The 25,144-nt window shown below is 39.2% G+C and overlaps 1 protein-coding gene across 1 annotated transcript; it reads left to right on the top strand.

The window, feature by feature from the left end:
• The first annotated feature begins 32 nt into the window (after nt 1–32).
• On the top strand, nt 33–23,427 carry Cfap210 (cilia and flagella associated protein 210). Its single transcript, XM_051184522.1, has 9 exons — nt 33–145; nt 1,171–1,397; nt 3,368–3,541; nt 3,655–3,848; nt 9,374–9,530; nt 11,793–11,932; nt 14,863–15,055; nt 19,107–19,271; nt 22,992–23,427. The coding sequence occupies exons 1-9, from the start codon at nt 97–99 to the stop codon at nt 23,334–23,336; spliced, it is 1,644 nt and encodes a 547-aa protein (XP_051040479.1). The 5' UTR covers nt 33–96; the 3' UTR covers nt 23,337–23,427.
• Nucleotides 23,428–25,144: the final 1,717 nt, after the last annotated feature.

Genomic DNA, 25,144 nt, shown 5'->3' on the forward strand with positions numbered 1-25,144 from the left:
CTTCCGGCGTTGTTGCTAAACAACCAAACAGTTTGGCAACCATTCCGCCGCTGAACTTGGCGTCTGGACTCGCGGGGCTCGGCTAGTTAGTAAGAGATGCAGGTGCGCTTTGGACGGCGCTCGGGGCAGACGAAGGAAAGCACAGGTGAGCTGGGCTTGTTTCTAGAAAGAACCCCGGCCCGGCGTGACCAGTGAGGGAGGGAGGGCTTCGGCTGCCCTTTGAAATGGGCTCTGCCAAGTCGGAAGCATCCCCAGCCAGTGTCCTTTCAGGTGAATGAGTGGACTAAGCAAAGAGGGCTAGGGGTGCACAGTAGAAAGTTCACAGCAATGGTGGTAGAAAAAGCAGAAAGCTAGACGCCTTCCCTCAACTGCCTCAGTTGGTCAAATACTTAGGAGTATGATTTTTTTTTTGGGGGGGGGGAGGGGCAGCTCGAGTCAGGGTTTCTCTCTGTGGCTTTGGAGCCTGTCGTGGAACTAGCTCTTGTAGACCAGGCTGGTCTCGAACTCACAGAGATCCTCCTGCCTCTGCTTCCCCAGTGCTGGGATAAAAGGCGTTCCTCACCACTGCCCGGCTAGTCTGGGGGCTCCTAAGCTTTGTTTCGAAATGTTATTGACCTACTAAGTCGCCATTCTGTTGCAGACCCGTTGAGTAGTCTTTTCTGAAGCTCAGGGAATTATCTTAATTCTTTTTGCTCTAAAGTTAAAACTCACTCCGAGTCAAATGCTTTGATAGTGTTAAAAAAAAAAGTATGTAAAGTAATTAAGGTAACATAAGATTTGATTTTGTCATAGATGTGCACATGTACGGCTTCTAAAAAAATCTTTATCAAGTCCAACAACAACAATTTAATTGTCATGATAACTAGTAGATTATTGGAAATTTGAACTATCGAACTTTATAGTAATAGTGCTGGCCCCACCCCAGAGAACCTGAGTGACTATCTGTTCTGTGAGAACTTTACATGAAGGAAATCACCAAAGATTCAGCCAGTTTCCTTGATTTCATGAAGCCTTGTGTTTTTTGTTTTGTTTTCTCAGCCATTCTTAAGGCAATTGAGGCATTTGAGGCAATTCCCAGATACTACTCCACTACAGACATTTCTGAGAAAAAAAAAATCATGTGAACTCTTCCTGGAAAAGCATTTAATTTTTTTTTTTTTAATGCATTAGGGATGAAGAGCTCTGAAAAAGATGAAATTCCCTATCCACCTCTGCTACCTAGCAAGGTAGATCTCCGCCAGGTCACCATAATTCCACATGCTGAGTGGGAAAGGATTCGGGATAGCCTTGACAGGCTGACAAGAGAGGCAGCAGCCCTTCGTACAGAAAGAATATCGAAGAAAAAGATGCATGTCCAGTCCCAGGAACTGGTAAAGCACTGGACTAACACATACGCAGTAAGTTTCAGCCTTCCAGAACTCACATGCCTCCAACACTGGCTCTTGCTTCTTAGTAGTGCCTTGTACCTTTTCTGAATTAAATTTACGTTCAAACTGTTATAAACATGATGGCACATACTTTCAAGATCTTTAAGTAACGTACTGTAAATGACCCAATTACGGTAAACATCTTGTTAAATTTTGGCTCGTATATGCCTCCAAAACCATCATTACAGTTAACATGAGCATATTCATCACCTAAAAAGTTTTAACTCTCCGTCTCTCCTTATAAATTACTAAGTCACCACTCATCTATTCATTACTATAGATTTTATTCAACAGAATCTGAGAGTTAGTCATGCTGTAAAATACACTCTTTGTATTGTGAGTAGTATTCTAGTGTTTGACACAGTACAGTTTAGTTATCTGGTCACTTGATGGTATGGCATCAACCAAATGTTGACATCTGGTTGTCTCCATCTTTTGACTGTTACAAATATAGTTGCTATGAACATTCATATATGAGTTTGTTTATGGACTCCTGTTTCTCTTGAGTAAATATCTTGATATAGATATGTATAGTGAAATTTTATGATCACTGTATATGTAACTTTGTGGTTTTCTTTTCTTTTTGTTTTGTTTTTTTAAGGCAGAGTCTATTTATGTAGCTCTGGCTGCCCTGGAACTCTCTCTGTAGACCAGGCTGGACTTGAACTCACATAGATCCTACTGTCTCTGCCTCCCAATTGCTAGGATTAAAGATGTTCTCCACCACAGCCCAGTGGCCAAACATCTTTTGATGAACTTGTTTTCCACCTCTTCAGATTTTTTATGGTTAGGTTTGTTTTCTTATCATTGAGTTTAGAGAACTTTAAAAACATTCTGAAGATATGTGTGGTGGTGCATTCTTGTAATCAGACTACACAGGTAGCTAAGGCAGAAAGACCTTGAATTCAAGGTCAACCTGGATTACATCCCAAGTTCAAGGCTGGATCAACAGGGCTGGGAATGAAGTGTGGTTTGTGGAGTACTTGCTTAGCATGCATGAAAGCCTGGATTCAGTCTCCAGCACCACTCAAAGCCAGGCATGCTGGGCCATGCCTATAATCCCAGCACCAGAAGATGGCCAAAGAGAAGGAAAAGTTCTTTGACTATGCAATGAGCTTAAGGCTAGCCTGGGCTCTGTGATACCATCTCAAAGAAAATGTATGTATTTGAAAATATTTCCTCTTAGTATATATCTTGAATTATCATTAACTTACCTTGTCTTTTAAAAGACAGAAAATTTATTTGCTTTTTGAGATTTCTTTACACTGTCCAGGTTGACCTCAAAGTCAGTCTCAAGTATCCTCCTGCCTGGCTTCTGCCTCCAGAGTAGTTAGAGTTACAGGCATGCACCACCATGATTGGCTAATAGAAAACTTTTTAATCTTAATGAAGTCTTAGGATTGGAGAGATTCATTATATATCCTATTAATGGTTTTGGATTTTGAATCATGTAAATGTGCTGCCCACTTAAGAAATTAAATTAAAAATTAATTCAGGACTGGAGAGATGGCCAAGTAGTCAAGAGTATTGACTGCTCTTCTAGAGCTCCTGAGTTTGAGTCTCAGCACACATATGGTGCTTCAGTGTTCTGTAACTGTAGCCCCAGGGCATCCAACCATCTCTTCTGATCTCCTTGGGTACCAGGAAAGCATGTGATGCAGAGATATACATTCAGACAAAATACCCACGTACACACACACACACAAAATAAATAAATAAATTTAGGGGTCAGTTCAAAGTATAAGTTCAAGTTTAACAATGAATTATGTAAACACAATAAAAATTCATAATGAAATTAAAGTGATCTTATATTGATAACTCTTGGGTCAACTAAATTGAAAAATAAAAGATTGCTTTGGGGTTAGAGTGACCACAAGGCCTGAGTTTGATCCCAAACACTATAAAGAGAGAGAGAGATTGATTACTTTGTCTTTTCACAGGGAATGAAAGAACAGAAACTTAAAGCCAAGCAAAAGCGTGATGAAGAGATTGAGGCTGAAAGACAAATTCTTGATTTGGAGGAAGAAATATACAAACAAGGAGAAAGAAAGAAGGCCATTGAAAATGCAAAGCAGTATCAGTTTTACCAAACAGAAAGAGTGAAAAGCTTTCATGTACTATCTGGCTTCTCTTCTATTTGTATATATGTATATTTAATATGCATAGTTAACAGTTTTCTCTAAATATTTATACACAGCTTTCTGAAAATAGTGCAATTTTTTTGTAGTCAGGACTTCTTCTCAGTAGAGTTATGAAAGAACGTGATGCTCAGATTCAGTTCAAAAAGAATTCAGTAAAATCAGACAAAAAATGGGAGGAACAAGTGAAACTCGATGTTGAAAAAGCTGTTAAAGAAGAACAAGAGAAAGAGGAAAAACGGCGCAGAAAAAGATTTGCTCTTGCTGAAGATCATCTGAAACAGTATGTATATGTGGCTCTTTATGTGTCTTTCTCATAATGGGTATAGCTTTCCCCCTGATTTTGAAATTAATGCATACCAAAATACATGATAGAAAAAAATAAAAAAAAAAAAAAAAAAAAAAAAAAAAAGATTAAAACTCATGATTAGAGCCAAGTATGGTGATACATTCTTTAACCATAGCACTTAGGAGGCTGCCACAGGGAAACTGAGAATTGGAGACCAGTCTGGTCGACATAACAAAGACATTGAGATGCTCAATGGTTAAAGGAGCCTGCCACAAAGCCTGACACGAGTTCAGTCCCTGAGGGAAAAGAACTAACTCCACAAAATTCTCTTCTGATCTTCACAAGTGCACAGCTCCACAAACCTCATGCAGGCACACACACATTTACACATACCCCCTAAATTTTTCTTAAAAAGATGAAACAAGGGACTGTAGAGATGGCTCAATGGTTAAGAGCACTGGCTGCTCTTCTAGAGGTCCTGGGTTTGAGTCCCAGCAACCACATGGTGGCTCACAACCATCCAATTCCAGGGGATTTGACACCCTTTTCTGGCCTTTTCAGATATGATGCACAGACATACATGAAAACAAAACACCCATACATACAAATCAAATTAAACTTTAAAAAATATCAGAAAAGCCTGGTGGTGGTGGCGCACACCTTTGATCCAAGCACTCAGGAGGCAGAGGCAGGCGGATCTCTGTGAGTTAAAGGTCAGTCTGGTCTCCAGAATGAGTTCTAGCACAACCAGAGCTGCTGCTATACAGAGAAATCAAAAAGAAGAGAGCTCAGTGGTAGAGTGCTTGCCTAGCATGCATGAGGTCCTAAGTTCAATTCCCAGCACTCTAAATAAGTAAATATACATAAAAATTCATACATTTATAGTGTATTAGTTAGTTCATTGAGAAATATAACTCCCATTTGCCAACCACTATTCTAATCATTAAAAATAGGATACATTTTCCCCCCCTTTGGAAGTTCATAATCTGGAAGAGGAAGGTACAGAATGGCATAAACAGGTTAGGGTTTGATGATAAATACTTTGGAAAATATATGTGGAAAGTTGTATGTAAACATATAAAATGGATGCCTGATCTAGTCTAGAGTAGGCTTGCAGAAAAGGTGGCTCCCACTTTATAATTCTGGAGAATGAGTAGAGAAACCCAACCCATGAAAAATGAGGTAGAAAGGCATTCTGAACAGATGGACTAGCATGAGAAAAGGCCCATAAGTGAGGAAGAATCTGGTGGATTTGGGGAACTAGCAGTAGGGATGATGGCTGTAGTATAGAGGACCAAGGGAACATTGTAAAGATGAAGTTACAGGGGGCTAGAAAGTGCTTCCAGGCACTTGTCTTGAAGTCACAAAAACTTGGAATTACTCCTTCTTTAGGAAAAGGATAACAATGAAATGAAAACTACATTTCATTGTGGAATGACTCTTTTTGTACACCTTACCAAGGGCTGGAGAGGTTGCTCAGTGGTTAAGAACACTGGTTGCTCTTGTAGAAGACCTGAGTTCAGTTCCCAGCACCCACATGGTAGCTTGCAAGCATCTATAACTCCAGTTCTAAGGGAGACAACACCTTCTGATTTCCATGATAACTTTTCCTCAGAGGTTGGTGTCTAATTTGCTTCCACTGGCTGGAGTACAAGCTATACATATTACCTTACTGCCAGGGACCAGGATGTGACAGATTAGGACATAATGGTATATGGCTTCTTCCTGGCTTGTCCCTCAGACAGCTTCTTAGAGAACCTGACCACCATCTTGTAAGACACTAGAGCAGGTCTATGGTAAAGAACAGGTGGCAAAAAATCCAAAGGTGTGTGTCAGTGGCTTTCCTAGACTTACCAAGCTTTGACCCCATTGCAGCCACAGCCCTAGCCAACAGTTTAGCTGCATACTTTTCAGAACCACCCATGTCAGCCACTCCCAGCTCCTGCTGATCAGGAACGGCATGAAATATAAATGTTTATTGTTTTAATCCATTACATTTTGAGGTACTCAGGAATCAGTTATTAAAACTTCTGTGCCCATGCCTGGAAAAGTAAGATGTATAACAGCATCATAAAGCAGTGCCTAGGCACCACACCTAGGCAGTATTATCTGTGGTGCTTTGGCCAGCATGAGTCTGCCTTGCACTAGCACCCTGGAGACAGGGCAAGTAAAGAACGGTGGAGACATAAATCCCCAAAGAGAGATTTTAACCAAGAGATCAAACATACCCATTGCAAAGAACATAGTCAAGTATCTATTGACAATACATATGTCTCATCCCTTTGTAGGCAGTTAATTTTTTCTATAGGAAGAGCCTCATAGACCTTGCTTAAGAAAATTTTACTGCTGGGCTTGGTGGTGCACACCTTTAATCTCTGTACTTGGGAGGCAGAGGCAGAGGCAGGCAGATAGAGATCCAATCTGATCTAAATAGCGAGTTCCAGGCCAACCAAGGCTCCATAGTAATATCCTGTCTTAAATTTTGTTTGGCTGATTGGCATTGCATCACTTTCCCCTGGACATGTTCCTTTATGAGAGGGCAGAAAGTAAGAAGAGGGCCAAAGTGATTTTTATCTATCTTAGAGCTCCCAGCCACTCCTGTGAACTCTAGTTTTACATATCCAGCTGCCTCTAAGAGATCTCCATTACAGAGTCTCATAGGTACCCCAGAAAGGATCAATTCCCTACCCCTGTAGTGGACTGCCCCAATGGTACCCATATCTACCCACTTCCAACCAGAAACCCTATCCCTCATTTTATTTTTGTTCCAAACAAATCTATAGGCACTTCATGCTGATTTGTTTCCTTCCCAAACAAGTCTTGAATTTATAACTACCTTCTTAGCCTCAGATGCTCTCATCTATTACATGATTATTGTATCAGCCTCTTAATTGACCCCACACTCTCATATTCCCCATTCCCCTTTGCTATTCACATCTGTGGTATTCCATTAAAATGAAAATTGATTGAAGTATTCCTCTTTAGATGCTTCAGTAGCTTTACAGCAGCCATTTGAAGTAAAATGAAAACTTGGCCCTGTAGACTCCGACTTCATCTTTTCTCAGGCTTGTCTTTTACCACATGTCATTCCTGATGCACTCACCTTCCAGGGGTTTGAGTACCTGCTAAGAATTTTCTGGCCTCAGTACTTCTCATATATTATTTTTTCTCTCCGGAATTTATTCCCTGTTCTTTATCTGTGGTCTTCTTACCAGGTCAGAGAGGCCTTTTATCTCTTAGGGTACAGCTCAGTCTGGAGAGGTGTGTATGACTCTGTTGTTAATGTTTTTTCTTATTTTCTTTCTTTCTTTATTATTTTCCAAGACAGGTTTTCTCTGTGTAGTCTTGGCTGTCATGGAACTCATTCTGTAGATCAAGCTGGCTTTGAACTCAGAGCATCTCCTGCCTCTGCCTCCTGAGTACTGAGATTAAAGGCATGTGCCACCAATCCCTGGCATCTCTTTATGACATATCAGAATTTTTAGTTACAGTCTCTAACTCTAATGTAAGTTTCTTGATGGCTGTTTCAACATTGTATTAGAACTTTAATAAAAAGGTATTAGATAATTGAATATGAGGCTAAGGGTTACAGAGGCACTAAGGACAGTTCTCAGGCCACCAGCATAGACAACTGGAAAGATGGTACTACTGTTCACCAAAATGAGACTACAAAGGATCCATTAGAAGGGGAAGATGAAGAATTTGGTTTTGCACATAGAGAATGTAAGATGATGTCTATGGAATTAGCCAGGCACTGATGCCTACTGAATTGTCCTGTAAGGACCAAATTTTTCTATTGTGATAAAAAGTTATTTAATTATTTACTTTTGTGGCAGGGTTTCACTGTGTAGCCCTAGCTGACCTGGGACTCACTCTGTAGACCAGGCTGGACCAGTGAAAGGGGTGAAGTTGTCACCAATTGACATTATTTATAATGACTAAATTTTTAATTATTTGTGGGTGAAGAATTTAGGTAATTTAATGTAATGCAAATTAGAATGTTGGTAGAAATTTCAGATCCTCTGGATCAACAAAGAAATAGAAACATTTGTATCTTATTTTCAACTCTCAGGTTTAGAGCAGACTTCAGTCACCCACACCATTTCCCCCTTGCTGAGTCTTGGTCCTTTTCAGTCCAATACAGTGGGCAGCTTTTACTAATCAACCAGAACAGACTAGCTTACATTTGGTGTGGTATGTAAATCTTAACAGTATGTTCCTACAAAGGCCAGAAGATGGCATCAGAAGCCATGGTTTTGTGGAATTATTAGGAGTTGTGAACAGAGGAAGTACTCTTACCCACTGAGCCCATCTATCCAGCCCTAACTCTGCAATTGCTTGTATTTTGTTTTGTCATAAACTTAAAAAAATTTAAACATTTTTTTTTGCAAAATTGGATATTTCTCTTCTAATAGTCTTTAGTTCTTTGTTGTTGACTTGTGAATCTGCCTCTTCGATGTGATTAGTAAACATAAAATATAACAAAAACAGCTAGTACGATTATAAAAACTTAATTTTTTTAGAGATCACCATTAACCTGGTGTGGCAAGGGCCAGTGCAATCCTTAGTTTCTTTAGTTCCTCCTGAAGAGAAGGCTGTGACTGCCAAGCTGATTTACTTCTTGTCTGTGCTGAATTTCTTGGCCTACTTCCCTGTGCAGTCTTCTGTGGCCTGGAGAAGGGAGTTTCCCTATACTGTTGCAAAAAGACTTCAAGACTACTGTTTGCTTGATTTCATGCGTATAAAAGAACAGCGTATTCTTTAGCTGTCTAGATTGTTGACTTACCCAGAATGAAAAACAGTCAGACTAATGCCTGGGCTCCCACGAGTGGGAAGATCTGTGGGATGTGAGCAGTCTTGTTATGTGCTAAGGTGTGCCTGCCATTCTAGGGACCCCAGGGATCCAGAATCTGATATGAACTGCTGCAGATGGGAGCCCCTGGTGTGATGGTAATGGGATTTGGGAAGTGAGTTGAAGAGATGGTGCTGGAGAGAAACCTTCCAAGTTCAGAGCTGTGCTGTTAAGCTGACCTTCAGATACCCCTGAAGAGCTCATACATAAGCCCTGGGAGTCATGGAGCATCTGGGGCTTACCACTCAGAAGGCATTAGTAGCCAACTAGCAGGGAGCCATGGGAGGAATAGCAACCAGAGTGGCCACTTGGGTACAGAGACCTCCATTGCTCTTTCCATCAAACCCAACCTCTTGAGGCCTTATCTGCAGCTTCTGTAGCCTTAGCTTCTGCCCTGGAGCCCACAAACTTTTCCTCTTACTCAGCTAACTGTCCTGTCTAAAGACAAGGAGAACTTGAGTCAGCTGTCAGGTTTCTTCCAAACAAAATGGGCTTGGAGCCAGGCCATCTGGGCAGTCCTGGGTTGTTTAGATTGTCTTTGCCACTGTTGTTGTGTGTCTTCTTTTCCAGAAGAAAGCTTGATATCCTATCAACCCAGGTTAGAGCCTGGTTCTCTGTAAAATATGTCTGATTTGCTCTCTCTTACATTTATGTTTTTTTTCTTTAGAATAAAGCAACGTGAAGAGGAAGAAGAAAACAGGAAAAAAAATGAAGAAAAAGATGCTGAGGAGATAAAGCGGCAGAATTTGCTGTATGACATAGAAATGAAGAAAAAACAAAGCAAGAAACAGGAAGAGATAGATGAAAGCAGGAAACTGTTTCTTGTAAGTTGAAAATGCCACCGTGGAGTAGTTACACAGTCAGATGCCCAACTTAAGAGATGCTGGGGTAGGGAACAGGGGTTCAGGGAGATGTTCTCCTGAGAGAACCCACACTTGGAGTGAGTCTGTTCAGTATGGTTTTGTGTGGATGTGATGTCATGCAGGAAAGAAAATAATTTTCTATTTGAAATGGGTTTCCTTAAAACAAAAGCTGTGAGGAATGCATGGTGGATATTTATGTGTGATTTCTGTTGTGATGTCTTATGGATGTAATTTATTTGATTTCATGGTTTTTTTTTTTTTTTTTTTTTTGTACTTAACATTTTAAAAAGTTAGTTTATGTGTGTGGGTGTTTTGCCTGCATGTATGTCTGTGTGCCACATGTGTGCGGTGCCTGCAGAGTCCAGAAGAGGGCATTGGATCCACTGGAGTGGAAGCTACAGATGGCTGTGAGCCTCCATGTCGGTGCTGGACCCTCCAGGGCCTCTGCAAGAGCAGCCAGTGCTTTAACCACTCGGCCATCTCTCCAGCACCACTGCTGTTGCTTTGTTTTGTTTTTAATTTTTAAATAATACAAACATTAAACACCTAGAAGCAAATGTTACCAGATTTAACATTTTCTTCTGCTGCTAATAGGTGTTATGTACTTATATTTTACTTTGTTATTATTTGTATTATATTTACTTATGTGTGTATTTGTCTGTATGTGTGTCTATGGTACATGTGTGAGCTCACAGGGCAACTTTTGGGAGTCAGTTCTCTCCTTCTACCTTCTACCTCAGGGCTCAAGACCATAATACGGCTCAGGTACCCTGCCTCCTTGAGCTGTTTTGACAGTCAGTCTCTGTATTTAGTTCTTATATTAGGTTCCAAATGGTATCAATCTGATTTTTTAGTGTCAGCCATTCTCTCCTTTTTTGTTGTTGTAGAAGGATGTGGCTCTTGTCCTGTGTAATGCATTTTTCATCATCTACTCAACAGTTACCATACTTAAGTCATTATCAGGTTGTGTAAATATTTGCCTCTGCAGATCCAAGTTAAATACCGCAATGGTTCTAGTTCTTTTATTTTGTCAGTGTTCATTTTTACTTTGTTTTAAGACAGGGTCCCCCTATGCAACCCGATTGGCCTCAAATTTATGATTCTCCTGCTTTAGTTCCCTCCCTCTATCACACAAATTGCAGGTGTGCATCACCATGCCTACTATCACTTTTCTACCTTGATTTTCATATGTTTAGTGACTACATTTTTGAACTTTTTAAAATTTTATTTTGATGACTTGGTTTTTCTATATATCCAATAAATCTTGCCAAATGTATGTTAATGCTAATTTTCAACATCTGACTGAATGACAAGCAGTTACCTATGTTGTAACTTAGAGCTTATCCACTGAGAACCCTCCTTCCCCTCTCCACTCCCTAGGCCTGCCTACTGCCTAACTGTCGTCCTGGGGCTTACCTTGCCACTCTGTGGGTTCATGCCTCTTACTCCCGACTCTGCTATCTTCCTGTTTCTTATTTACTATCCCTCTTGCTGAAGAATATCCTTGCATCTTCCCAAAGAATGGTATTTGGGAAGTTAGTGATTTTTTTTTTTTTTTAGTTATTTAGAAAAGCTGTGTTCTAAAGTTTCACACTACTGAGATTAAAGTTTATGTAACCACTTCTGCATTATTGAATACTTAGAAATTGTTTCCAACATTTTTGTGTTATTAATATAAATAAACTTGTAATAAAGTATATAGACATAAACATTTATTCAAGATTCTGATTATTTTGGGATAAATTTTCAGGAGAAAAATAAGTGGGTAGGAAGCCATGACCATTTGATAGGTTCTTTGTAGATGTGTTAGAAGGCATTTTTGTGGCAAACCATATTGTAACACGAGTAATAAAACCCAGAGTTAGATATTGGGGTTCAAGCTGAAGATGAGAGAAGCAAAGCAGCCAGCTACTAGAAAGTTCTCACCTCTACCAATGCTCAGACTGAAGGGCCAGGTGGTCCACCAACCCTCACACTGTTCCCAACTGCACTGCTGCTCAGATTCTGTGAGACTGCAATGCATTCCTGTCTCCTCCTGCCTTATATTTATCTCTAGTGCCCAGCTTCTGTGGCTGATCAGTGTGGCTGCTGGGGTTAAATGTGTATGTACTACTATCTGTCCTCTGTGGCTGACTAGTGTGGTTAGCTTTGCACTCTGATCTTCAGGCAAGCTTTTGTTAGATCATAAACAAAATATCACCACACCATACTTCTTTCCCTCAGGACCATATGCATGATAAAAACATCATCCGAGCTGTAGAACAGCAACAGCAAGAGGAGGAAGATGAAAAGATCAGAAAGTTTATCAGAGCCAAAAAACGTCTCACACAAATGAGGAAAGACAAGGAAGCTGAAACACAAAGGTAGGATTTAAAATCATTTTTTTGGACTTCTTTACCTTACGAATATGAATGTTTTGCCTGCATGCATGTATGTGCACCACATCTATGTGTGCTTGTTGCATTCCTTGGAACTGAGGTGGTGGGTTGTGGTGAGCTATCATATGGGTGCTTGGCATTTATCCTGGGTCCTCTGCCAAAGCAATGTGTTCTCAACTGCTGAGCTGTCTGTCCAGCCCCACGGGTAGGATTTAACATATGTAATTACTTAAGTGCTACCTGTGATTGGTTTTCTTTGGGAATTGGAGTCTCATAGATGATGAGGGCAGTTAGTGACATGATAGTTTCCATTTGGGGCATGAGAGTTGAGGTGTACCCATGGAATGTTCCAGAACTGCCTGTGGTCGCTGGTTGAAAACACTCGTATCATTTAGGAGAAAGAATGCCGAGTTAGAGAGGCTCTAGGAGACAAGTGGGTCTACATATTTCCTTTTCTCATGGCCATAGCTGAACACCTGACAAGAGACAGCTCAGTGGAGGAAGAGCCCATGCTGCCTCACATCTTAGGGTATAAATACCCCATTATGGCAAAAAGCCATGGTGACCAGATACTGCTCATGGCTGTACAGGCAGAAGCATGAGGCTGTTTGTTCAGAACCACATGGATCAGAAAGCAGAGAGATGAATAGGCCCAGTTCATTTTTTCCTTTCCTCTCTTTATTCATCCCAAGACCCCAGCCCATGGGATGGTGCTGTCCCAATTCAGGTGGGGTTTCCCTCTGAATTAATCCCCTCTGGAAATGACATACAGATGTGCCCAAATGTGTGCCTCACCAGTGTCTTGGGTCTACCTTCATTTGTTTATTCCTTCCTTTTTTTTTTTTTTTTTTTTTGAGATAAGGTCTTTCTATATTGCCCTGACTGTTCTGGAAACCTCTCTGTTCAGATTAGGCTGACCTCAACTCACAGAGATCCACCTGCTTCTGCCTGCCTGCTGAGATTGAAAGCGTGCCACCATAGTCCAGAACTCTTAGATCTTTAGTGTCAAATTCCCATTGGGGATTTCCAACATCACGTCAATAAAAAATTGTATCTCCTAGAATAAAACCCTAAAACAGGAAGTGGAAAATAACACACTTTGTTAGTCAGCTTTACAGAATTGTTAAGATACTTCTAATTCTTTAGCCTAAAGAGATGAAAGTTTTATTGTGGCACATGGATTAGAGGCTTCAGTTCATAGGCAGTTGGCCTTATTGCTTTTGGAATTACAGCAGAGCAGCATACCAGGACGGTGTGCATGCTGGAGGGAGCTGATCACCTCCTATCAGGCAGGAAACTGATATCCTTACAAGATGTGGTGAAGAATGTGGAGCACAACAGTTGAAAGAAATATGTTACTGGGGACATGCCCTCGGGGATTCACTTTTTCTTTTCTTTCTTTCTTTCTTTTTCTTTTTCTTTTTCTTTCTTCCTTTCTCTCTCTCTCTCTCTCTCTTTTTTGAGACAGGGTTTCTCTGTGTAACAGCTCTGGCTGTCCTGGAACTCACTCTGTAGACAAGGCTGGCCTTGAAGACACTGAGATCCCCTTCCCTTGGCCTCCTGAGTGCTAGGATTAAAGGTGTGTGCTACCACCAACTGACTCTGTTTTTTAATTCTTCAAATTTGATTTATTTATTTTATTTTATGTGTGAGTGTTTTGCCTGCATATATGTCTATGTACCACATATGTGCTTGGTGCCTGCAGAGGTCAGAAGAGGGTATTGGCTCCCCTGGAACTTGAGTCATGATTCACCATATGGATACTGGGGATCCAACATAAGTCCTCTGGAAGAGCAATAAGCACTCTCAACTACTGAGCTGTCTTCCATGCACACCCTGCTCCTTCTTTATACGCCTTCCTGGCTGCCATTTTTCTGCCTTGTTCTGCCATTCTCTTCCCTCCATGATGAAGTGACACCTTTGAAAACATGAGCTGAAATAAATAATACCTTTTAAGTTTCTTAAATTAGGCATTTTGTTATAGCACTGAGAAGCCTTCTATAGGGCTGGAGGTCTTTAACATTTTTTCATTGTGAAGTCCTCAGTACCTAGAATAGTGTCTGTAAATAATAAACCGTTCCATCTGTAAATGTGTTTAGAACAGTGTTTTATAACATAAACATTGCCTTTTCCACAAAATCTTTTGCATGGCTCCCTCGTATTCTCATGGCCTGTACCACCATCTGCCATATGCATTTGCATAAATGTCTCTTTTCCCCTTTAGACTCTACTTTCCTTCGCCCAGCCACATATCTTTTTCATATAAAACTTCACAAACTCTCAATAAATTAGTGAACATGTCATAACTAGTTAAAACATTTCTGTGTAGTCTCCTTCCCTCTTCCATAGGCCCTGAGTTCAATTCCCAGTAACTACATGGTGGCTCACAACCATCTCTATTGGGATCTGATGCCCTCTTCTGGCACAAAGGTGTACATGTAGATAGAGCACTAATATACATAAAATAAATAAATCAATTAAAAATCATCCTCTGGTCTCTATTTGCACCCACCCATAGCCTTACACTCATACACTCATGACCACATGTCCGCACCACACACATACACACAAGAAAACTATTTTCCTGTGTTATGGAGAATCTTAACACCTTTTTGTACAAAGTATACATGCACACACATATGTGATTATATTCTACACACTGATCACTTGGGAACTTTTATAATATATGCTACTTTGTAGTTATAAGATTAATTTCCTTATTTAGCTCAATATTAAAACTTAAATGTAAGACAAATTAATTCACACACACATCTATATATATACATATATATGGACTCACAGACTTTTTAGTTTTATAGTCGACTATATAATACCTCAGATCCCTAATGGAAGTATTTTAACTCCATTACAGAACTGTTCAGGATTATTTGGCAAATGTGATTGTTCTGTTATAGGCTGATGGAAGAACGGAGAGAAAGAATAAATAACGTCCTAAGTGAACTAATGAAAGAAAAACTTGATAATGAAGATTTGATTATTGCTAGAGATATGGCTGAAGCCGAGGCTGAACTGGAGAGAAGAGAAAAAGAAAAATATGAAAAAAACAAAGCAGAGCTGAAAGCCATTGCAGATCATAGAGCCTCTGTGGTAAATGATTCCATTACAGTGCTGTGCTGTAGAAAGCTAGACTGCCCTGCTGTGCCTACTACCTCTTTGCCTCTCTCTCAAACTACCAGAGATTTGAAAACAGTGTGCAAATGCTCTTCCTACATTCTTGAAACGCTTTTTTCTTTCTAAGCTTTATTGTATATAAAAAGGAAAAACCCTTGCAAATAAACAAATCCTACACTGAAATTAACTAGATGCAAAGTCCACACAGTCTGATGAACTTCTATGTAGGTAGGATGGCCATTAGGAGAAGATGTGCAGCCTCACATTGGACTTTACATTTTGATAATTGATTTGTATGCTCTTAACCTCCACCAAAAGCAAAAACTCCATGACAGTTAGAACTAAATGAACAGTTGGCTTTGTGTCCTCTTTCATGACTCATTTTCACTAACTGCACCCAGTCCTTCCTCGTCTCTAATATTAGCTTTTATTCTTCTCTTTCCTACATGGCATACATGTACATTCATTTACATACATATGCATATATTATTGGCTAGGTTTGAATATAATGGAGAACATAAAGGTTTATTTCTCCTGAGACTGTGTGACCTCATCTGAAGTTTTGCATTCTAAGTACATCCAATTTCTTGCAAATATTCAAGTCACAGTTTTCTTTAGAATACCTGGTTTTGCCAGCACTATTTGTTAAACAGGCTGTGCTTTTTGAATGTATGTTTTCACCTCCTTTATCAAAAACTAAGTGGGCACAGCTTTGTCATTTTATTTCTGGGTCCTCTATTCTCTCTCATTGATCTATCTGTCTGTTTTTATGCCAGCACGAGGCTTTGTCACTATAGCTCTATGATATAATTGGAGGTCAGGTACTGTACCATCTGTACCAGGGTTCTTGTTCCTTGGAAATTTTTTAGCTATTCCTTATCTTTTGTGATTCCATATGAAAAGTGTGCATGTTTTTTTTTAACCTGAAACATGACATTAGAATTTTTATAGGTGTTACATTAAATCCATAAGTTTATTTCTGCAGTATAGCCATTTTTACAATATTAATTCTACAAATCCAAGAACATAATTGAATGTCTTTCTGTTGTCTAGTATCTTATGTGATTTCCTTTTTCAATATCATGAAGCATTTGTTGTAGAGTCTATCACTTCTTTAGCTGTGTATTCTTTTTTTAAAAAATATTTATTTATTTGTTATTTACACTGTGTTCTGTCTGCATGTTTGCCTGCATGTCAGAATAGGGCACCAGAACTCATTACAGATGATTGTGAGCTACCATGTGGTTGCTGGGAATTGAACTCAGGACCACTGGAAGAGCAGTAGGTGCTCTTAACCTCTGAGCCATCTCTCTAGTCCCATAGATGTATTCTTAAATACCTATTTTTTTTTTTTAGTTATTTAGAATGGAATATGTTTTCCAATTTTTTTCTCTGAGAGTACACAATGAAGGCTATTGCTTTCTTTACATTGACTTGGTATTCTGTAACTTTACTGTGTTTACTAGATCCAAAAAATTTCTAGTAATCATGCCATCTGCTAATAGGGATTGTTTGACTTCTTTCTTTCCTATTTTTATTCCTTTTATGCCTTTGTCTTGTCTAATTACTACAGCTAAGATCCCCAACATTTTATCAAGAAAGAGGGGAGAATGGGCATCCTTGTCTCATTCCTGATTTTAGAGGAAATGAAATACTCTTTCTCAGTTTGTCTTCATTTAATATATTGGTTATGGATTTGTTGTATATAGCCTTTATTTATTTTGAGGTATTCCTAAAGTCTCCAGAACTTTTATTACGAAGACATGCTGGAATTTGTCAAATGCCTTTTCAGTATCAATTGAAATAACTGTAGTTTCTGTCCTTAAGTGTATTTACCTGGTATATTACAGATATTGATTTACATATGTTGAACTAGTATTGCTTTTCTATGAGGAAACCCATTTGGACATAGTATATAATCTTCTTAATGTGTTTCTGAATTTTTTGTATTTTGTTGAGAACTTTTGCATCTATGCACATCTATGGACATGGATTTGTTTTGATTTCCTCTTCTTCTGAGCCTATTAGGATATTCTGTTTTCTGTGGCTCATATCTCATAAAGCTCAGCTAGGGAGACTGGTGAAACTTGGTGTTGACAATTGAATGAGTTGCTGAAGTGACCCTTCCTGTCTTGGCCATGTGACAACAGGACGAAGGGTAGGGCTGTACACTAAGCACAAAGGTGATAAGCTGGAGTCAGAACTTTGGTTGTCCCTTTGAGTCTATGAACATACTGGAGGCAGGGTACCAAACCAGACTCAGTGAAGCTTGTCTACTATATTGTGATGTGATTATAGCCACAGGCCCAAAGTAACCACTGGGACCACATCAACATAGACTTCAGATCCTTGAAAATCAGAATTCTGTAATCACAATGACCTCAGAAACCCACAGAACCAAAGCTCCAGTCTCTCAAGGAACCTTGGGCATATTGTAGCTGACACTTGGTCCCTGCACTGACCTCTTAGACAATTAGTTACAGGGTGCCGTCTGTTCTGCAGATGCTGGAGGCCTAGTTGTCCAGTGTGCTCTTCAGAAAACCAATGTTTATCTTTAGAAGAAATATAGTAAGACCATCCATCAGTTACGCATAAGGTATTTTAAAGGTATTTTTTATTTATTTGTTTATATATATATATAAGTTTACATGTAGGGTTTTTTTGTTTGTTTTTGTTTTTGTTTTTTTATACCTGCATGTGTACCTGTGCACCACGTGTGTCCCTGTGTGCCCATGAAAGCCAGAATAGGGAGCTGGAGTTACAGATTGTTATGAGCCTCCATGTAGGTGCACATACCCAGGTCTTCTGGAAGAGTAGCCACTGCTCTTAACTGCTGATCCATCTCTTCAGCTACCATTTTCCACCCCTACCCCTACAACCTGAAAGCTATTTATGGATACAAAGCAACAAGTTCTTCTTCAGAATCATCTTAAATGCTAGGATTGCTTTTTAGATTTATTTCAATGTTTTAAGAGAAGCCACATAAATTACCTAATTGCATTTCTGTATTTCTTAGTCTTAGAAATGGGTCCCCTACCTTATTCCCTATATGTCTATCTCAACATTCAAATTACATGGCTCAATCATTTTAGCAATTAATTGTTAACATGTCAGTATTTCTATACCTTGAGATCTTGCTTTTCTGTTCCTATATTTTATTCTTTCTGCTCCTGCTCTTCTAGTCTCTTTCCAAGAAGAGTCTCATTATGTAGCTCAGGCTCCCCCTGAACCCATTGCCTTCCTGCCTTGGAATCCTTACCTTACTGCTGGGATTACAGGCATGCTTACAACCATACACAACTGTGAGTGTTGTTGTTTTTACCCAGAGACTGGTCTATATTACTCTCCCTACATTTGTAAGACCCTCAGAATGAGGAGTCTCCCAGTTTCGGTTAGTACCCCGAAGAACTCAATGGCCAGTCCAGTTGATGCAACACGCAAGAGGCTTTAATGAACAGGAAACGTTTGCGCAAACAGGCTCCCTCAGCACACAGGCTAGAGAGAAGCCTCATTCTCCAGGCACAGGCGTTTTTAAAGGCAAAACCCACGAGCTTAGGGAGGGGGTATGACCCTCTGTCCATTGAGTACGTGACCCTTTGAGACCGATGGTCTTGCTGTTAGGGTCAGCAGACCGTAGGGCCTCGGGGTGTGCTAATTAATCTTGTCTGGGCAAACTTGAGTTGCAGCTATCTCTTTGTTTCTTAAGGACCCTATTTACCACCTGCTGACTCACTGAAAGGAGGGGCAGTGTGAATTCTTGGTATCCTGTTATCTCAGGGCCGGTGGTTAGCAAATTCCACCCAGCATTCCAATTATTTGGGCTTCATTTCATTTCTTTGCTAGTTTCACATTTTCATTAAGTATGTTTGATAGTCCAGAGAATAAAACAAAGTAACCCAGCTACATGCAGTTTCCTCCTCCCATTGCTCCTGGCTCTTTGCTTGAAGCATTCTGACTCCATTTATTTTTAATTAATAACTGTTGGCTAAAACTGATTTAATTCTTTTCTTTGTCATTAAACATCTAGATGAAAAATAAAGAAGAAGAAGAAAGACAAAGACAAATAGATTCCAAAGAACAGTTGCTGGCTATCTTGAAAGCAGACAAGATTTTCCAGGGGCTTGAAAAAGAGAAAAAGCTCAAAGCTAACAAAGAGCTACGAGAAATTCAAGATGCTCATGTTCAGCAAATGGTAACTGTTCCCATTTATTTTTACAGGGATTTTAGAAGTAAATATGTAATAGAAATTTCATTTTGGTTTTCTTTAAGTGGTTTCCTTTTATTGGAGAGGAATAAATGATCATTATATAAAAATATATTTAAAATATGAAATTAGTTTTTAGAATCTCTGCTCTGTGGTCCTCTTCTGTGATGGCTTAGGGATTTGACCTAACTGGAGCAATAGGAATGAAGAAAGAGACATATTGTAGAATAGCCAGGATTGGATGGGCCATGCACTCTGATGAAGACACACCAGCAACGGCCTGGAAACTCAGCAAGCTGATTTCATACATCTGAAGTGAGGAGGCAAGGCTATTACACACAGCCAGTACAGAGGAGATGAGGCTATTACATACAGCCATTATGTAAGGGGTGAGGCTTTTACATACAGCCGAATACAGAGTCAAGGTTAGCTCTTCTCAGTAGGGGTCTCTTTAAGGAAGCAGTCTTAGGCTGTAAACACTCAGGAGGATGAAGCTGTGGTGGACATGCTGTTAATGTTTGCACTTGGACCAGGGGAAAGCTTGTCCACTCCATGAGGCATTGGCATCCTTGACATGTCTGTGCTCATGTCAGCAATCAACATTCACTCAGGACTCCATCCACTCCCCACAGGTCTCATTCTAGGTTTTTTGTTTGTTTATTTTTGTGCATATTTTATATCCTTCTTTAGTGCCTATTATTAAATACAAAAAACAAACAAACAAACACACACAAACCAAATGCAGATTTATGAGATAGGCCTTAATGCTCATCCATTTTTCTCCCACCTTGACTTTCTTATATTCCAAAGCAGTCTATCTTGAGCTAGATTTCCAGACATTATTTCCCACCATCTGCACGGCAGTATTCCAGAGACCATGTTGATTGGGATCTTGGCTTTGATTTTGAGACAAGATTTGAATGATAGGTAGAGAATCTGATGTCTGGCTGTCTCTGTGTAGAATCTTTTCCAAATAGGTAGTTCTCTTTCCCATTCCTACCAGCAACATGTGTGAGTGCAAGACAGACATGTGCTTCCTATAATTACTTGTAGATACATCTTATTAGCTTTCTCTCATGAATCCTAACTTCTTGAAATTTTTAACATGATTGTTGAATTTTTTTTTCTGCACATATTGAGGTATTCATATCTTGTTTTTCCTTTATTCTACTAATGTGGCAGGCAGGTTTCATTATTATTGTTAATATTTCTGATGGAGTCTCACTATGTTATCTAACCTGTCTTTAACTCTTGGGTCCAAACTCAGTAGCTAGGTCTACAGGGTGTGTGTGTGTGTGTGTGTGTGTGTTGGGTGTGTGTGTGTGTGTGTGTTGGGTGTGTGTGTGTGTGTGTGTGTGTGTGTTGGGTGTCTTTCTCAATTTCTCTCCCCCACTGCCCCCCCCCCTTTTTTTTTTTTTTTTTTTTTTTTTTGAGGCAGGTTCTCTGTCTGAACCTGGTCTTCACAGATTTCAGCTAGCCAGTTTGTGCCATAGATACTATCTCTGCCTTCTGAGCATGGAAATGACAGGTTGTTTTCGTGTCTTCCCTGCTTTTATGTGTGGGTTCTGGGGATCCAAATTCTGGTACTCAAGCTTGCAGAACAAGAGCTTCATTCCCTGAACCACCTCCCAGCCCTTGGACAAGTTTAAACATTGAAACAGTGTAACAATTTTTTTTTTTTCTGTTGTGCTAGGCAGCTCCCAAATTATGACTGAGACTTCTCACTAATTAGGAAAGCTCAGCCTATAGCTTGGTCTCATTTCTAACTAGCTCTTATAACTTAAACTAACCCATACTTTTATTAATCTACATTCTACCGCATGGCTTTTACCTCTATTCCATTCTTTGTGCCCTACTAGTTCCATCTGGCTGGTTTCTCTACATGTCTTCTTCTCAGAGTCCTGGAAGTCCCACCTCTACCTTCTGCCTAGCTATTGGTTATTTAGCTCTTTATTAAACCAATCAGAAGGCACCTTCGCAAAGACACATCTTCACTGTGTACAAAAAAACTATTCTACAATAAAACAATGTATTCCTGTGATTAACCCCACTTGGCCATTCTTTATTTTTAAAAATGGTTATATGCAATGGATTCATTGCTATATTTTATTTTGTTTAATGTGTGAGAGCCTTCACACATAAGCATGCACTTTGTGCATGCTTGGTGCCTATGGAGGCCAGAAGAGGGACATGAATCACCTACAACTGGAGGTAAAGACGGTTATACCTACCATGTGGGTGCTAGCAACTGAACCTTAGTCCTCTGGAAGAGCAGCCAATGCTCTTAACTGCCAAGAAATGTCTTCATTCCTTCCAATGTATTTATAACTCAGTGTCTACTATGCCTCCAGCACTATTTAAAAAAAATTTTTTTTGATATGCATTTTTCTATGTGGCTTAGTTTAGCCTCTATTTTTTCCTTTCTTTTCCAAGACAGGGTTTCTCTGTGTAACAGTCTTGGCTGCGCTGGAACTCACTCTATATATAGACTAGGCTGGCCTTGAACTCAGAGATCTGTCTGCCTCTGCCTCCTGAGTGCTGGGATTAAAATTGCCCCACCATTGCCAGCTTGATTAGCCTTTTGAACCTTTCTGGACTTCAGTGATCCTTTTACCTTATTCTCTCACATAACTTGGGCCACAGGCTATGAACACCATCATCTTCAGCTAAAATTACATTTGTGCTTATGCTTAATGCATATCAAATTTGTAGCACTTATCTCAGGAGCTATATAGCTACTCCTCTTTTCTGTTGTCATTTTCTTCTTAGATTTCATGTTATTCTTCCTGGACCCTCAGTGTCTTTCTGGAAAATATTACCAAAGGATATCTCATATTAGCTGATTACCTTTGGTGAGATTGTTTAACTTCCTGACTTCCAGACTTATTGAATACTATTTTGTGTAACCTCTGACTTCCAGTCTTATTGAATACTGTTTTTTTTTTTCTAAGACTGGATAATTTATCACCAATTCAACAAACAGAATATAAGCCTTACTTTTAGAACTCAGTAATCATGTGCCTTCCCTCATAACTTCAATTGGTAGAAATGATTAGACCTTACATCGAAGTAATAGATCATCAAGATACTTTCTTAATATTAAATATATAACATATACAGGAAAACAACTTATATTTAAAAATTTAGAATTTCTTAAAGTTACAAAAATAAAGTAAAATCTGTCAATCAAAATTTCACAGAAAAGCTATTAAGAACATCTCCAATATAAATTATAAGACAAAGGTTTATAGTACTTATTTCCTCATTTCTGAATACATTTTCATAGATTAATGTCACCCATTGTTCTAGCGTCACATTCCTGGGAAACAGAATGTAATCGGTTGTGTGTAGCATAGGTAGGTATTCTCTGCTGGCTTAGTTTTATGTTGACTGACAGGAACAATAATTATTTTTATGCCTTTAAATCTACTGAATATCACATATATAAATGATTGAAAGAAAATTATAAATGTAGCTGCTCTATTTTTACCTAAATTTTATGCTTGTTAAGGTTTTGCTATGTTGTTTGCCTATGTATGAGTTTAATATGTTTGATTGATTCATATTTTGAGTATATTTTTAGCATAGAATTGATGAGTTATAGCATATTTATAAAAAACAGTTTATAAAATTACTACATCTTAAAATTATATAGATATTTGGAAAACTGATGTTTTGACCAATATTAAAATGTATTCTTTCCAATAGGCCAAAAATAAATTTAATGCAAAACAATCAAAAGAAGAAGAATTAGGCTACTGGAGCCTTACTGAAGCCCTTGCAGCTGAGAAGGAGAAAGAATTTCAGAAGTACGCCAGAGAAGTAATTGAATCTGAATCTAAATCAACAAAGAAATATACTTACCCTCTGGTAAGAGCTGTACAGGAAGGAGTGGGAGGTGGACGTGGACCACCCTGTGTAGGCAGAGGTGGGATCCGACCAAGTTATCAGGCAAAAGATGCCACTGGTGTCCAGCTCCCTTTTTATAACTCTCAAGGATCAAAGTATAATGATTTTCAGAAGTCAAAGAAAAGGCTAGGTTTTACTTGGTAAAAAAGTTTATTTTTATGATTGATAAAATTTATGGTAGCAAGTATGTGCTACAAATATAATGTAATTTCTGATAATAAAGCTACTCATCTCTATAAAATGTGTTGCCTGATTTGATTCTTTGCAGTATTTCCACTAAGAACACTTATAAGGGCAGGTATCTGTGCATTTGTGTGTGTATAGATTCCAGGGAACAACCTTGGGTGTTGTTTCTTTCACTGTAGCCAACATTTTAGATGACTGGATCTCTCACTGGCTCAGAACTGAATAAGTAGGCTCAGTTAGTTTTGGGGATTTGTCTATGTCCACCTCCTCAGCACTGGGATTGCACTAGTATGTTATGTGTGTGCCAACATAACATACTGGATTTTTTTCTTTAATGTGGGCTTTTGGGTCCAGGTCGGGACTCTATCTTCAGCCACACAATGTCAATTTCATTTAAAACATTTTTAGTAGGGATGAAAAATCTGCCTATGACAAAGTACATTCACAGGATTGTACATGACCCTGCACCCACTGAGCAGTACCTCCCCATGTCTCTTCTACAGCCTCTGCTCTGCCTCTGTCCATCCTAGTTACTCTGTAAGAACACAGCCATGGTGCGGACTTCAGTGTCTGACTTATTTCTAAGTGTACTTCTATGTTGTGTACCATATTGTCAGTACTTTGTCCTTATGGCTCAATCAGAGCTAGTACTTCCCACAACAGAAATTTCTGTGCTTATTCTATGTCATTCTGTAAAGTCATTCAAAACCTCATTGCTAGTAATGATTACTATAGGGCTTTGGCTTCTCTGTGGTTTATTGTGTAGAGTATATTTCCTAGACATGGCATTATTTAAAATATTCTAAATGTAGTTTTGTCAACTTGATATACAAGTTCATTGGGTTTTTATGGATTGTGTTTAAAAACAAACAACTAATGAATAGGACATGAGCTACTATCTTAGCCTCTAAGTATGACTTAATAGTGTCAAGTATATTTATGCCCTGGGCGGTGGTGGCCCACATCATTAATTCCAGTACTGAGGAGGCAGAGACAGAGGAATCTCTGTGAGTTTGAGGCCATCCTGGTCTACAGGGTGAGTTCCAGGATAGCCAAGACTACACAGAGAAAACATGTCTTGAAAAACAAAACAACAAAAGTGTTAAGTATATTTACATTGCTATGCAATTTCTGGACTTTTTTCCATTCTGTACAACTAAAACTCTATATTCACTTAAAGTATGCCCCATCTTTTCCTTCTGTCAACTTTATGAACAACCATTGTTCCTACAAATCTGGCTAAATACCTCATACACCCCATAAGTAGAATCCTACAATATGTACTTTAAAAAAATATTTTCCCGTGTGTTTTGCTTGCATGTATGTTTATGCATAATGTGCATGACTTGTGCCTAAAATGGTTCAGAAAAGGGTATTAGATTCCCTGGAACAGAAGTTACAGATAATTGCAAACTACCATGTGTGTGCTGGGAACCATATCTTGGTCCTCTGCCAGAGCAGCAAGTGCAAGATTCATATTCTTACTCACATTTTAAAGAAAGACATTCTGTGAAGTTGTGTGTCTATGATTAGTTTGTGCTGGAATTTAGCCCAAGGCCTTGCAACCTCAGTGGTTACTATTGCATGAGTGTGTGTTTTTTTTCTACTTGAGACAAGATCTTTCTTGTGTTGCTCAGGCTGGTCTCAAACCCACAGCCCTTCCACCCAATCTCAGCCTCTCAACAACTAGGATTCTATTTGGGCATCACCACTCTGACAATTCTTTTATATATTTGTGTGTGTGTGTGTGTGTGTGTGTGTGTGTG

Source organism: Phodopus roborovskii, unplaced genomic scaffold (assembly GCF_943737965.1).
Source record: "Phodopus roborovskii unplaced genomic scaffold, PHOROB, whole genome shotgun sequence".
NCBI classification, from domain to species: Eukaryota; Metazoa; Chordata; class Mammalia; order Rodentia; family Cricetidae; genus Phodopus; species Phodopus roborovskii.

Excerpts from the sequence above, each read along its gene's own strand:
- Cfap210 (XM_051184522.1), top strand. The coding sequence starts at position 97 with ATGCAGGTGCGCTTTGGACGGCGCTCGGGGCAGACGAAGGAAAGCACA. Across the intron at positions 15,056-19,106 it reads CAGATCATAGAGCCTCTGTG|ATGAAAAATAAAGAAGAAGA; the intron begins GTAAATGATTCC and ends TTAAACATCTAG. Across the intron at positions 19,272-22,991 it reads ATGCTCATGTTCAGCAAATG|GCCAAAAATAAATTTAATGC; the intron begins GTAACTGTTCCC and ends TCTTTCCAATAG.